Here is a 15214-nt window from a genome sequence, read left to right on the forward strand (position 1 = left end):
ACATTCAATTGCCAAAACATTTGAAGTATTTCATTCTCTGTCAGGACCAAATAGAAAAATAGGACATTAGTATGAAATAAAATATTTCAGTTGTGTACATTACTTGGTTTTATTTGACTACTTTATTTTTTATTCCTTAAACTATTTTCATTTCCGCTCACAGCCTGGTCTCAGACTAGACATAACATAGTAAATTCAATTTCTCAAAATAGTATATGTTAAGTTTGATATGGTTACATAAGACAGAAGGTTACTTAAGGCAACTAAAGTAGGGTGGTTGGTCGGGGTGGGTGTATAATGTCTAGCAATACAAAGGTTAAGTGTTCAAATCTCATCTTGACAACTTCAGCATTTTAGAAACTCCTTTACTACTTTGTAGCTACTTTACAACTACTTAGAATGTTAGTTTAAAAAAGTTAACTAACCCAATTCCTAACCTTAATCCCTAGCCTAGTTAACGTTAGCCAGCCAGTGAACATTAGTCCAAACAAATTGGAATGATAACATGTTTAGAAAATTCAAAATAATATGGTATGTTTGGCTAATTCGTAACATAGCTTATGATTTGCAATTGGTAACATATGATACGAAATGGATGATGGATCTTCACAGACTAATACACACCATATGAAACGTAGCATACTAAATGGAAAGTTCGTATTTTCGTACAGAATAATACGAAATGCTCCGAGACCAGGTTGTTTGCAGGTAGTAGTAGCCAGCCAAACCATCTAACTTTATCTCTGTTCTCCCCATACTGTATTGTCTTTAGTAATCCTATTTAGGTAGGCTAGCCTACCTAAATCTGCAGCAGAGATGTCCGACAATCATTTCTCGTTTTTGAAAGTAGATAAAAGGCATACTTCACGAACTGTCTCCATCCCCCTCTCTCATCGTTGTGTTGTGTACATTCCCCTTGCAAGCTGCGGTGTATGCGTAAGCATGTAAGCACAGTTCCTAAACATACTCTACGGTCTTTGGTAAAAGTGTATCTAAGCAGGCAAATATACGCAATGGATTATGGTCATTGTAGCTAATTACAATATTTCTGTGCTGAAATAGTTTGAACATTTGCTTAATGAAAAACTACAAATCCCTTCAGCGAAGCGTCCCATATAGTTCTTGATTTCATTTCTCTAGTGAATTATCTCTAGAGAAACGGCGCGCTTAAAAAAAACTACTACATGGAATTCCAAGTAATTGAACCGACGTCTGTCAATTAGTTGTGTAATAATGAAACAAATTGTTTCATCGCTCTGCACTAATACGTCTTTAATTTTTAGACATTTTAATATTCATATTTTCTGAGCTTTGAAGAGAACAATATTTCCAATGTAAAATGTTAATGTACAAAAACATGGTAGCTACAGTGTTGACATGAAGCAAAAGAAGATGCTTGAAAGCCCTCATGTAATATTTTTTTTTGTGCGATTTCATTTTAAGAACCCATCCCATTACCGAATAATGGGCTGACCCACTGTTGCTAACTGTCAAAAATGGATTTGGAGGTACTGCAGAAGGCATTCAAATAATGGAGAGAATACATAAAATGACAACTATTTTCATGTTTTCAGTACACACATTACAATAATTTCATTTACCTTTCTGGGTAGACATGGACAGCATGAGGAACAACCACTAAGACCACTCTTAACTAGAGGACTGTATACACACCTTTGTAGCAGGCAGCAATACAACCAGTATGCAATGAATACATATCAAAAGATCACTTCAACGCACACCACAGTTCCTTAAACTCTGATAATGCATGCATGGAATATCGGCAATCTAGTTCTGCAAATCCTGCCAGATACTTCTCTCAGGGTCATACCTAAACTCAATGTGTCTACACTTGTAACACAGACGCACAGTACTTATACTCTTAACACATGTAGGAACAGTTTCACAGACCAAGATTAAATTATTGCAGGAGTTGGACAAATTCTCTGTTAATAATCACGACCTTTAAATGTGATTTCAAGAACATAGTTAACTATGGATTAAATACAGGTGATGCAAGCCTCTTAAAATGAAGTTTAGCCATCTCATCATAACCTTAATCAAAACTTTAGTCCAAGAGTGGCCTTAATGTAGGTCTATGAAACTTGCCCATATTTATACTTGTAGAATTGGACAACCTTCCATATACAGGAGAGTTTCAGAGTGAGCAATGGTTAAAATGTTAGTGTGGAAATAAATGTGCCGTAAAAAAAGGCTGGCGTATTGCAATGCATGTGAGAATATAGACAGCACATGTATAAAAACAAAATAAAAAGCTTAAATGGGCTGTACTTGCTCCAGTTCCAGTGGCAAACTTGTCTTGAAGAGAAACTCAACAGTTGTTCCACCTATAACAAACCAAGATGAAACTCCTGATTTAAGAGCCGTCTGCTTCCAGAGACACCGTCAATTAATCTTACTGCAGTCTTGCGGACATTGACAGAAAGGATAGGGTGTGTGCTGCAATCACAAATACCATATGATTTTTTAAGGATCCCTTCCAGTAACATTCACAAGAAACAATTAGAGCCTTGTAAACAAAACTAAGGACATACAGACAGCCATATAGCAGCCAGGATGGACCACAACCTCCGATTACAAGGTGGATCACCTCTTTCAACATCTAATTTCTTAAATCAACACTTTCAATTGTCAGATTTACACAGGCAAAACACTTGGGGGTGAAAGGGTTAGAAATCAAGATAACAACAATGTCTATTTGCTTCACTTGTTCAGATTATGACTTTGTAGCTAATCTGTCTGTCCCTTGTTCTGCAGTGTTCATCTTTGTAACTCGGTTCATCCTCATGCATCGCCCATGGTTCAATACTTTTCATAACAAAGCTGTTGAGGAAAGCTGGCTGACAAATGGGGCTAGTGGTCTTCACTCAGAAAGACTGGGTGTCCTTGATTTGAGGACAACATGAATTAGCTCGTCAAACAACTACAAATCTTGGGCATTAATATGGAGTTGGTCCCCCCTTTGCTGCTATAACAGCCTCCACGCTTCTAGGAAGGCTTTCTACTAGATGTTGAAACATTGTTGCAGGGACTTGCTTCCATTCATCCACAAGAGCATTAGTAAGGTCGGGAACTTATGTTGGACGAATAGGCCTGGTTCACAGTCATCGTTCTAATTCATCCCAACGGTGTTCGATGGGGTCTAGGTCAGGACTCTGTGCAGGCCAGTCAGGTTCTTCCACACAGATCTCTACAAACCATTTCTGTATGGACCTCACTTTATGCACAGTGACATTGTCATGCTGAAAAAGAAAAGGGCCTTCCCAAAACTGTTGCCACAAAGTTGGAAGCACAGAATCGTCGATAATGTAATTGTATGCTGTAGCATTAAGATTTCCCTTCACTAGAACTAAGAGGCCTAGCCTGAACCATGAAAAACAGCCCCAGACCATTATTCCTCCTCCATCAAACTTTACAGTTGGCACTATGCATTCGGGCAGGTAGGGTTATACTGGCATCCGCCAAACCCAGATTGGTCAGTTGGACTGCCAGATGGTGAAGCGTGATTCATCACTTCAGGGAACGTGTTTCCACTGCTCCAGAGTCCAATGGCGACGAGCTTTATACCACTCCAGCAGCCGCATGGCATTGTGCATGGTGATCTTAGGCTTGTGTGCGGCTGCTCGGCCATGAAACCCATTTAATGAAGCTCCCGACAAACACTTCTTGAGCTGACGTTGCTTCCAGAGGCAGTTTGGAACTTGGTAGTGAGTGTTGCAACTGATGACACACGATTTTTACTCGCTTCAGCACTCTGTGGTCCTGTTCTGTAAGCTTGCGTGGACTACCACTTCGCGGCTGAGCCGTTGTTACTCCTAGACGTTTCCACTTCACAATAACAGCACTTACAGTGGACATTGCAGCTCTAGCAGGGCAGAAATTTGACGAACTGACTTGTTGGAAACGTGGCATCCTACGACGGTGCCAAGTTGAAAGTCACTGAGCTCTTAGTACAGGCCATTCTATTGCCAATGTTTGTCTATGGAGATTGCATGGCAGTGTGCTCGATTTCATACATGAAATAACTGAATTCCCTAATTTGAAGGGGTGTCCACATACTTTTGTATTTATAGTGTATACACACTACCGTTCACAAGTATGGGGTCACTTAGAAAAGTCCTTGCTTTTGAAAGAAAAGCACAATTTTTGTCCATTAAAATACCATCAAATTGATCAGAAATACAGTGTAGACATTGTTAATGTTGTAAATGACTATTGTAGCTATAAACGGCAGATTTTTAATGGAATATCTACATAGGCGTACAGAGGCCCATTATCAGCAACCATCACTCCTGTGTTAAAAAACCCTTTTGCAATTATGTTAGCACAGCTGAAAACTGTTGTTCTGATTAAAGAAGCAATAAAACTGGCCTTCTTTAGACTAGTTGAGTATCTGGAGCGTCAGCATTTGTGGGTTTGATTACAGACTCGAAATGTCCAGAAACAAAGACTTTTCTTCTGAAACGCGTCAGTCTATTCTTATTCTGAAAAATGAAGACTATTCCATGGGAGACATTGCCAAGAAACTGAACAGCACAAACTGGTTCTAACCAGAATAGAAAGAGGAGTGTGGGGCCCCAGTGCACAACTGAGCAAGAGGACAAGTACATTAGAGTGGCTAGTTTGAGAATCAGACGCCTCACAAGTCCTCAACTGGCAGCTTCATTAAATAGTACCCGCAAAACACCAGTCTCAACGTCAACAGTGAAGAGGCGACTCGGATGCCGAGTTGCAAAGAAAAAGCCTTCTCAGATTGGCCAATAAAAAGAAAAGATTAAGATGGGCAAAAGAACACAGACACTGGACAGAGCTACTCTGCCTAGAAGGCCAGCATCCCAGAGTCACCTCTTCACTGTTGAGACAAGTTTTTAGCTGTACTAACATAATTGCAAAAGGGTTTTCTAATGATCAATTAACCTTTTAAAATGATCAACTTGGATAAGCTAACACAACGTGCCATTGGAACACAGGAGTGATGGTTGCTGATAATGGGCCTCTGTACGCCTATGTAGATATTCCATAAAAAATCAGTCGTTTCCCACTACAATAGTAATTTACAACATTAACAATGTCGACACTATTTCTGATCAATTTGATGTCATTTTAACTGACATTTTTTTTTGCTTTTCTTTCAAAAACAAGGACATTTCTAAGTGACCCCAAACTTTTGAACGGTAGTGTGTCAGGTCAAACATATGACCTTCCTGTCTCTCTCCAGTGTGGGTATTTGGAAAGCAAGCATGCTAAGAACCAGAACAAGAGCACCTTTGGCTGATCGTCCTTTAAGGCGAAGGCTTGGACTTCAGTTGAAACATAACAGCACATGTAACAATAACATCCATTAGACAGACATGCATTTGTTCAAAAACAAGGCAATAATTTCCATTGACCTAGTCGACACACAATGGGGTACTTACTACATTACTTTGGAATAGGTAATCCTTCACTAGGCAAATGGTTTCTAAAATGAAAACAAGGCCTATTCTATTGTTAATGGTGTGTTTGAGGACCCCTAATCTCGTTCCCAGACACTTCAGCCCAAATGCCCGAAGAGTCTGGTAGTCCAACGGGTCAAACTTGACCTTTGTTAGCCAGTACAGAATGCCCGGGAGAAACTCCTGAAGCATAGGCTTAATCTAACAACCAATCATCTCCCACAACCTCCCCCCTAACACTCCCCCGTACACTAGCATACCACAAGCACAGAGCCATGCCTCGCAGTTGTGTGATTCGCTAAAATTAAATGACAAATACTTTCCTCCGTATGGTCACTCCCACTAAGGCCAACTTTGAATCGATTTACCAGGCTTATATGCACAATAGCCTGGGAACGATGTTAGAGGACCTCCGTCTGGGCGTTTGCACTGGAACACAGGGAGGGAGTCATCTGAATAGCAGGTTTAAGCTCACCTGTTTTTGGTTTAGATATATGAAATTCTTTAGAAATACTTGTCATTTTAATTCCTAAAAAAGAAAGTACCCACGTACACTTTCAAATAAACTACACGTAAGTGCAACAACAACAAATCTACTGAGCACAATTGTGGTCAAATTTAATACACACACTGGTGCATTTCAAATTCATCAAATCATGGACAACCTTTAAGCACAAGCATAAAGACTGCGCCAACGTCTTTAGATGGAGACAAAAACAGGTGTTGCAAAAAGGAAACTGAAGATTTGGTCCATGGATGAAAACTCTTTTGTAAACTCCCTCATGACATTAGAACAATAAAATAAGGATTCCACCCACAAGAAGTAACTTGCTCTTTATAATTAGCCAAAGTAAAAAGGTGCTCCATCCATGCTTGTAGGGGACATCCCAATGGTCAACAAAGGGCAAGCGCTGACCAAAAATGAAGCCGAAAACAAACCAATTCCTATTCTAGAGCTAGAACACACTATGATGTCGTTGTTTTATTTTACCCCCTTTTCTCAATTCCTCTTACAGAAGACTGAAGGTGATGAAAGCGATGTTAGGTGATGCGAAGTGGATGGCAAGAGGTTCCTTCCATCAAATGTTCAATACCGGTTTGATCACAGGACAATGCCCCCGTTGGGCGCAAAAGTGAGGACAAAAACACTAGATTATATGCATTCCACAGGCGATAGTGCATTTTCCCATAGCCAACCATATAGCTTGATGTGGAGAGGGTGTGTTCAACAAATGTAAGTGAGCCGTGAACACCTTTAGCGTTTCTATCAGTATGTGGGCATGTGTGTGTCTGTGTGGTGAGCCTAAGCAGGTGGGCCAGCCCCATTGTTCTGTGACAGTAGGAAGGACTGCACCACCTCCCCGGTGGCCTGGGGACTGGTGTTTACGTCCTCTAAGGCATCAGCCACAGCAAACTGCCGGTCCCTCAGCCGGTTCCAATTGGATAAAATATTGTGGTACTCAAAGACTTTCTCATAGTTCCCCACAGAGTTGTAAAGTTTAATTAGGCCCCTGTAGTCGTATTCCAGTCCACTGTAGCCCTCCCCAAACAGCTTTTTACCTGCAGGGGGGGAAACACACACACACAAGTAAGAATATGGAATAGTAGAATGAGGAAGAATAGATTACAAAAAAGAAGAGTACACAAGGGAAGAATAGACCCCAATCTAGCCTGAAGACTGACCGATAGCAATGGAGCGCAGGTAAAGCCTCTCTGCATCTTCATACTGGTTCATGTCGTAGTTGTAGAGAGAGGCTAGGTGGCCCACAGACAGAGCCACCTCATAGTCCTCCTGACCCAGAAGCTGCTCCTTGATCTGGATGGCCTTGATGTGCATCTCCTCTGCCTCCTGAAACAAACAGGGTAAGTGAGACTTCAGTCATCCACAGCCTTGGGGTCTGCATTTTCAACTACCATAAAACCCCAGAGCCCCTGTGACATTTAAGCCTCCTTAGAAAGAGGATTCACTTCCTGCTATCAAAGTGAAATCACAGGGTTGGTAAACACTGTGGAGAAGATTTGGATGGAAGTTTACCAGACAGAGCATAGGATGACAGTATGTCAGATGTCAACCACTGCATGTTTTCTACAGACACTTGGATGAAAGGGAGGGATGATCTGACCTTGAACTTCCTCATGGACTGGTAGAGGCGGCCCAGGTTGCCATAGTGCTTCGCTGTCTGAACATTGAACTCCCCAAAGGCTTTCTTGGCCAGCTGGAGAGAGGAGAGGTGGAGGTCATGGGCATCCTGGAGCAGCCTCTCCTCTGTCTCCTTGTTGTGGCAGTCAATAGCAATCTCCTCCAGGATCAGAGCTGAGGGAACAGCACAACACAGTCAGAAAGAGAACAGAGTCAGATGGTCATCTGAACAAGTTAGTTAGGAAATGAAAGATATCTACTGATCCAATCTATTTATTCTCCAAATTACAGACCTCTCATCACCTCCATGATAAAACAAATCCTCTACATTAATTTACTCTACCGCAGTGGAACGTATTGGATACCCGTGAGATTCACAGACATCCATGTGCCCATCACAGAGGCCGGGGAACAGGAGTACACAGATAGTTGTGAAAGCCGTTTTTACCTTTGACTCTTTTGGAGGAGGCCAGCAGCAGATGATCCTCCGGGAGAATGTGAGTGATAATGTCTATGGCCCGCTCTGCATGGAATCTGTACACAAAATACCCAGAGGGCACAGCAGGGGAACAGATTGTACTCAGCGACACAGTTACATCAGAAGCTAAAGCACAAACATGGCCTGCAAGAACTTCAGAGGTTGGAATACAAGTAAGAGTACATAACATGAATGGAAACCAAGTACCTTGGTCTAAATTTAAGGTCATAAGAGATGGTGACATAGGGCTGAGCGACATGGCCTAAATATCAGCACAATATTGTTCACATTTTTTTTGAATTAAAGTTCTAAATATGCTTTATGAGTAGGGTATGATGGGGGTGGGGCTTGGTGTGTGTGGAATGAGGGAGAGACAACTCAAGAAGCAAACAGAATAAACTATAAAAATGGACATTACACGGGGCAGAGTGGCATTTACACACTTAACAAATCAAACATTAAAATACCATTATACAAGGTAAAGTAAAAATCCAAACCAGTCCGTGCATCAATACCGGTGTATATAGTAAAATATGGTATACTGCCGAGCCCTGTGGAATTTGTATTTATAATGGATCCCCATTAGCTGCTGCCAAAGCAGCAGCTACTCTTCCTGGGGTACAGCAAAATTAAGGCAGTATATTCCATTTGAAAAACATTACAATGCATTCACAGATTTCACAACACACTGTGTGCCCTCAGGCCCCTACTCCATCACTACCACATATCTACAGTACTAAATCCATGTGTATGTATCGTGTGTCTGTGTCTGTTTGTGTTGCTTCAAGGTCCCCGCTGTTCCATAAGGTGTTTTTTATAATCTGTTTTTTTAAATCTAATTTTACTGCTTCCATGAGTTACTTGATGTGGAATAGAGTTCCTTGATGTGGAATAGAGTTCCATGTAGTCATGGCTCTATGTAATACCGTGCGCCTTCCATAGTCTGTTATGGACTTGGGGACTGTGAAGAGACCTCTTGTGGCATGTCTTGTGGGGTATGCATGGGTGTCCGAGCTGTGCGCCAGTAGTTCAAACTGCCAGCTCGGTGCATTCAACACCTCTTAAATACAAGTAAAAGTGAAAGTCAATCTCCTCCACTTTGAGCCAGTAGAGATTGACGTGTATATTATTAATATTAGCTCTCTGTGTACATCCAAGGGCCAGCCGTGCTGCCCTGTTCTGAACCAACTGCAATTTTCCTAAGTCCTGTTTTGTGGCACCTGACAACACGACTGAAGAATAGTCCAGGTGTGACAACTAGTGCCTGTAGGACCTGCCTTGTTGATAGTGCTGTTAAGAATGCAGAAAAGCACTTTATTATAAGGACACCCTTCTCCCCATCTTAGCGACTGTGATATTAATATGTTTGACCATGACAGTTTACAGTCCAGGGTAACTCCAAGCAGTTTAGTCACCTCAAATTGCTTTATTTCCACATCATTTATTACAAGATTTAGTTGAGGTTTAGGGTTTAGTGAATGATTTGTCCCAAATACAATGCTTTTAGTTTTTGAAATATTTAGGACTAACTTATTCCTTGCCACCCACTCTAACTGTGACTCTTTGTTAAGTCTTTTAGTCATTGCAGTCGCTGTAGTAGCTGACATGTAGTGTTGAGTCATCTGCATATATAGACACTCTGGCTTAACTCTTTATCCACAATATAGCAGGGGGTGTAAAGCCATAACACATACGTTTTGCCAGCAACAGACATTGATCGATCACGTCAAAAGCTGCACTGAAGTTTAACAAAACAGCCCCCACAATCTTTTTATCATCAATTTCTCTAAGCCAATCATCAGCCATTTGTGTAAGTGCTGTGCTTGTTGAATGTCCTTCTCTATATGTATGCTGAAAGTTTGTTATCAATTTGTTTACTGTACAAGCATTGTCTGGTCAAACACAATTTTTTCCAAAAGCTTACTAAGGGTTGGTAAAGGGGACTTAGCGGAATTACTTTTGCTTCCCTCCAAGCCTGGGTGCACACACTTTCTAGTAGGCTTAAATTGAAAATATGGCAAATAGGAGTGGCAATATCATTCGCTATTATCCTCAGTAATTTTCCATCCAAGTTGTCTGACCCCGGTGGCTTGTCATTGTTGATAGACAACAATCATTTTTTCACCTCTTCCACACTAACTTCACAGAATTCAAAATTACGATGCTCGTCTGTCATAATTTGGTCAGATCGACTTGAATATATAGTGTCAGCATTTGTTGCTGGCATGTCATGCCTAAGTTTGCGAATCTTGCCAAATTAAAAAAATCTAATCAAATTTGAATTAGTCACATTAATTAGTCACAATTTTAATTAGTCACTGTGAAATTAAATGCTTACTTACCAATAATGCAGTTTAAAAAAAAAGAAATGAATAAGAAATCAAAGTAACAATTAATTAAAAGGCAGTAGTAAAATAACAATAGCGAGGCTATTTACAGGGGGTACCGACACAGAGTCAATGGGCACCGGTTAGTCGAGGTAATATGTACTTGTAGGTAGAGTTATTAAAGCGACCATGCATAAATAATAACAAAGTAGCAGCGGTGTAAAAGAGAGGGGACAATGCAAATGGTCAGGGAGTCTTATAGCTTGGGGGTAGAAGCTGTTTAGAAGCCTCCTGGACCTAGACCTGGCGCTCTGGTACCGCTTGACGTGTGGTAGCGGGAGAGAGCAGTCTATGACAACTTTTAGGGCCTTCCTCTGACACCGCCTGGTAAAGAGGTCCTGGATGGCAGGAAGCTTTGCCCCAGTGATGTACTGGGCCGTACGCACTACACTCTGTAGTGCCTTGCGGTCGGAGGCCGAGCAGTTGCCATACCAGGCAGTGATGCAACCAGTCCAACCAGGATGCTCTCGTTGGTGCAGCTGTAGAATCTTTTGAGGATCTGAGGACCCATGCCAAATCTTTTCAGTCTCCTGAGGGGGAAAAGGTTTTGTTGTGCCCTCTTCCCGACTGTCTTGGTGTGCTTGGACCATGTTAGTATGTTGGTGATGTGGACACCAAGGAACTTGAAGCTCTCAACCTGCCCCATCGATGAGAATGGGGGCGTGCTCAGTCCTCATTTTCCTGTAGTCCACAATCATTTCCTTTGTCTTGATCACATTGAGAGTTTGTTGTCCTGGCACCACACAGCCAGGTCTCTGACCTCCTCCCTATAGGCTGTTGATCAAGCCTGTTGATCAGGCCTACCACTGTTGTGTCATCTGCAAACTTAATGATGGTGTTGGAGTCATGCCTCGCCGTGCAGTCATGAGTGAACAGAGAGTACAGGAGGGGACTGAGCACGCGCCCGAGGGGTCCCTGTGTTGAGGATCAGCGTGGCGAAGGTGTTGGTACCTACCCTTACCACCTGGGGGGCGGCCCGTCAGGAAGTCCAGGATCCAGTTGCAGAGGGAGGTCTTTAGTCCCAGGGTCCTTAGCTTATTGATGAGCTTTGAGGGCACTAGGGTGTTGAACGCTGAGCTGTAGTCAATGAATAGCATTCTCACATAGGTGTTCCTTTTGTCCAGGTGGGAAAGGGCAGTGCAATAGAGATGGCATCATCTGTGGATCTGTTAGGGCAGTAAGCAAATTAGAGTGGGTCTAGGGTTTCTTGGATAATGGTGATGTGAGCCATGACCAGCCTTTCAAAGCACTTCATGACTACAAATGTGAGTGCTAAGAGTCGGTAGTCATTTAGGCAGGTTACCTTAGTGTTTTTGGGCACAGGGACTATGGTGGTCAGCATAAAACATGTTGGGATTACAGACTCGGACAGGTTGAAAATGTCAGTGAAGACACTTGCCAGTTGGTCAGCGAATGCTTGCAGTACACATCCTGGTAATTCATCTGAATTTTGACCTGGCTAAAGGTCTTACTCACATTGGCTGCGGAGAGCATGATCACAGTCTTCCGGAACAGCTAGTGCTCGCATGCATGTTTCAGTGTTATTTGACTCGAAGCGAGCATAGAAGTAGTTTAGCTCGTCTGGTAGGCTTGTGTCACTGGGCAGCTCTCGGCTGTGCTTCCCTTTGTAGTCTAATGGTTTGCAAGCTCTGCCACAACCGACGAGCGTCAGAGGCGGTGTAGTACGATTCAATCTTAGTCCTGTATTGGCGCTTTACCCGTTTGATGGTTCGTCAGAGGGCATAAAGGGATTTCTTATAAGCTTCCGGGTTAGAGTCCCGCTACTTGAAAGCGGTAGCTCTAGACTTCAGCTCAGTGTGGATGTTGCCTGTAATCCATGGCTTCTGGTTCGGGTATGTACGTATGGTCACTGTGGGGACAACGTCATCAATGCATTTATTGATGAAGCCAATGACTAATATGGTGTACTCCTCAATGCCATTGGGAGGAATTCCGGAACATATTCCAGGCTGTGCTAGCAAAACAGTCATGTAGCTTAGCATCTGCTTCATCTGACCGAGTCACTGGTACATCCTGCTTTCATTTTTGGTTGTAAGCAGAATTATGCCAAATGGAGGGCGAGCTTAGTATGCGTCTCTGTGTGTGGAGTAAAGGTGGTCTAGAGTTTTTTTTCTTCTTGTTGCATATTTAATATACTGATAGAAATTTAGTAAGACTGATTTAAGTTTCCCTGCATTCCTTTCCCCGGCCTCTAGGAGCGCCGCCTCCGGGTGAGCATTTTCCTGTTTGCTTTTATGGCGGAATACAGCTCAATGAGTGCAGTCTTAGTGCCAGCGTCAGTCTGTGGTGGTATGTAGACAGCTACGAAAAATACAGATGGAAAATCTCTGGGTAGACGATATTAATTGTTTGATTAATATTATAGTGTTTCTATTCCAAGAAAACCTGAGGATTGAAGGATTCTAAATTAAAAATAAAAGCCGCCTCGTGGGTCTCCCGGGGGTGGCCGGCACGGGTATCGAACCTGCATCTGTAGCAATGCATTTTGCACTGTGCCACTCTGGAGGCCCCATCCACAAAGTATCAAAATACAGAGAGGTGTTGTTAAATGTATATTGTCCTACTAATAGCCTGCTAATAACATATGGGCTATTATAATACCGTACATGGTGTCCGGGTCAGTTTAACTAAAACATTTCTTTATTAAAAGACGATCAGAAAGAATGTTGGTACGTATTTATTTGGATCCAGTCACTCGGCTTTATGTAGGTGCCCGCTATATGACTGTGCCATCAACTTGATAATATATAACGATATTTTGGAGGTTATTTAGCTTTCAAAAAAACAATACTGAGCGATTGTAATCTGAATAAAGGCCAAAACATTTTTCAGTTTTTAGAGGGAGAGAAACACTGGGCCAATTGTGCGCAGCCCTATGGGACTCCCAATCACGGTCGGATGTGATACATAAATAATATTAATACTTAGGTTCTAAGTTAACTTAGAAATACATTTGACGATAGAATTCTCCCTCTACCCTCCATCTATGCAAATATATTGTCCAGCTACCTGCTAAAACAGCGAGAACCTTTCCCTAGTCAGCGCCATTATTAGTGCAATGCCCCTTAAAAAGTGTTGCTCTATAGAGTGTGGAGGGGTGGGGGTCCACCCCCATCCTCCCTTCCCCATTGGCTAGGTCTGTCTTCTGTGCACGGCTCTGTGGCCCATCCCATGCCCCCTGCCCTCGTGCCTTGAACCTCGCGTGCTTTCAGTGGATACAGCTGGAGAACTGCAAGGCAATCCTATTGTGTGTCACTCAGGAGCCATGACCAATATACAGTGCCTTGCGAAAGTATTCGGCCCCCTTGAACTTTGCGACCTTTTGCCACATTTCAGGCTTCAAACTTAAAGATATAAAACTGTATTTTTTTGTGAAGAATCAACAACAAGTGGGACACAATCATGAAGTGGAACGACATTTATTGGATATTTCAAACTTTTTTAACAAATCAAAAACTGAAAAATTGGGCGTGCAAAATTATTCAGCCCCCTTAAGTTAATACTTTGTAAGCGTCACCTTTTGCTGTGATTACAGCTGTAAGTCGCTTGGGGTATGTCTCTATCAGTTTTGCACATCGAGAGACTGAAATTATTTCCCATTCCTCCTTGCAAAACAGCTCGAGCTCAGTGAAGTTGGATGGAGAGCATTTATGAACAGCAGTTTTCAGTTCTTTCCACAGATTCTCAATTGGATTCAGGTCTGGACTTTGACTTGGCCATTCTAACACCTGGATAAGTTTATTTTTGAACCATTCCATTGTAGATTTTGCTTTATGTTTTGGATCATTGTCTTGTTGGAAGACAAATAAATCTCCATCCCAGTCTCAGGTCTTTTGCAGACTCCATCAGGTTTTCTTCCAGAATGGTCCTGTATTTGGCTCCATCCATCTTCCCATCAATTTTAACCATCTTCCCTGTCCCTGCTGAAGAAAAGCAGGCCCAAACCATGATGCTGCCACCACCATGTTTGACAGTGGGGATGGTGTGTTCAGGGTGATGAGCTGTGTTGCTTTTACGCCAAACATAACGTTTTGCATTGTTGCCAAAAAGTTCCATTTTGGTTTCATCTGACCAAAGCACCTTCTTCCACATGTTTGGTGTGTCTCCCAGGTGGCTTGTGGCAAACTTTAAATTACACTTTTTATGGATATCTTTAAGAAATGGCTTTCTTCTTGCCACTCTTCCATAAAGGCCAGATTTGTGCAATATACGACTGATTGTTGTCCTATGGACAGAGTCGCTCACCTCAGCTGTAGATCTCTGCAGTTCATCCAGAGTGATCAGTCTTCTCCTTGTATGAGCTGAAAGTTTAGAGGGACGACCAGGTCTTGGTAGATTTGCAGTGGTCTGATACTCCTTCCATTTCAATATTATCGCTTGCACAGTGCTCCTTGGGATGTTTAAAGCTTGGGAAATCTTTTCGTATCCAAATCCGGCTTTAAACTTCTTCACAACAGTATCTCGGACCTGCCTGGTGTGTTCCTTGTTCTTCATGATGCTCTCTGCGCTTTTAACGGACCTCTGAGACTATCACAGTGCAGGTGCATTTATACGGAGACTTGATTACACACAGGTGGATTGTATTTATCATCATTAGTCATTTAGGTCAACATTGGATCATTCAGAGATCCTCACTGAACTTCTGGAGAGAGTTTGCTGCACTGAAAGTAAAGGGGCTGAATAATTTTGCACGCCCAATTTTTCAGTTTTTGATTTGTTAAAAAAGTTTGAA

The 15214-nt window shown here is 42.2% G+C and overlaps 1 protein-coding gene across 1 annotated transcript in view; it reads right to left on the reverse strand.

Moving 5' to 3' along the window:
- Positions 1 to 6057: 6057 nt before the first annotated feature.
- Positions 6058 to 15214, reverse strand: part of LOC112257617 (amyloid protein-binding protein 2) — a 28971-nt gene continuing 19814 nt past the window's right edge. Inside the window, exons 10-13 of the mRNA XM_024431321.2 lie at positions 8045 to 8130; positions 7580 to 7770; positions 7140 to 7305; positions 6058 to 7016 (exon numbers count right to left, since the gene is read on the reverse strand). Of these exons, the coding sequence (XP_024287089.1) occupies positions 6760 to 7016; positions 7140 to 7305; positions 7580 to 7770; positions 8045 to 8130 (700 nt within the window). The 3' untranslated portion in view covers positions 6058 to 6759. The remainder of the gene's footprint in view (positions 7017 to 7139; positions 7306 to 7579; positions 7771 to 8044; positions 8131 to 15214) is intronic.

Source organism: Oncorhynchus tshawytscha, linkage group LG09 (assembly GCF_018296145.1).
Source record: "Oncorhynchus tshawytscha isolate Ot180627B linkage group LG09, Otsh_v2.0, whole genome shotgun sequence".
Taxonomy (NCBI): domain Eukaryota; kingdom Metazoa; phylum Chordata; class Actinopteri; order Salmoniformes; family Salmonidae; genus Oncorhynchus; species Oncorhynchus tshawytscha.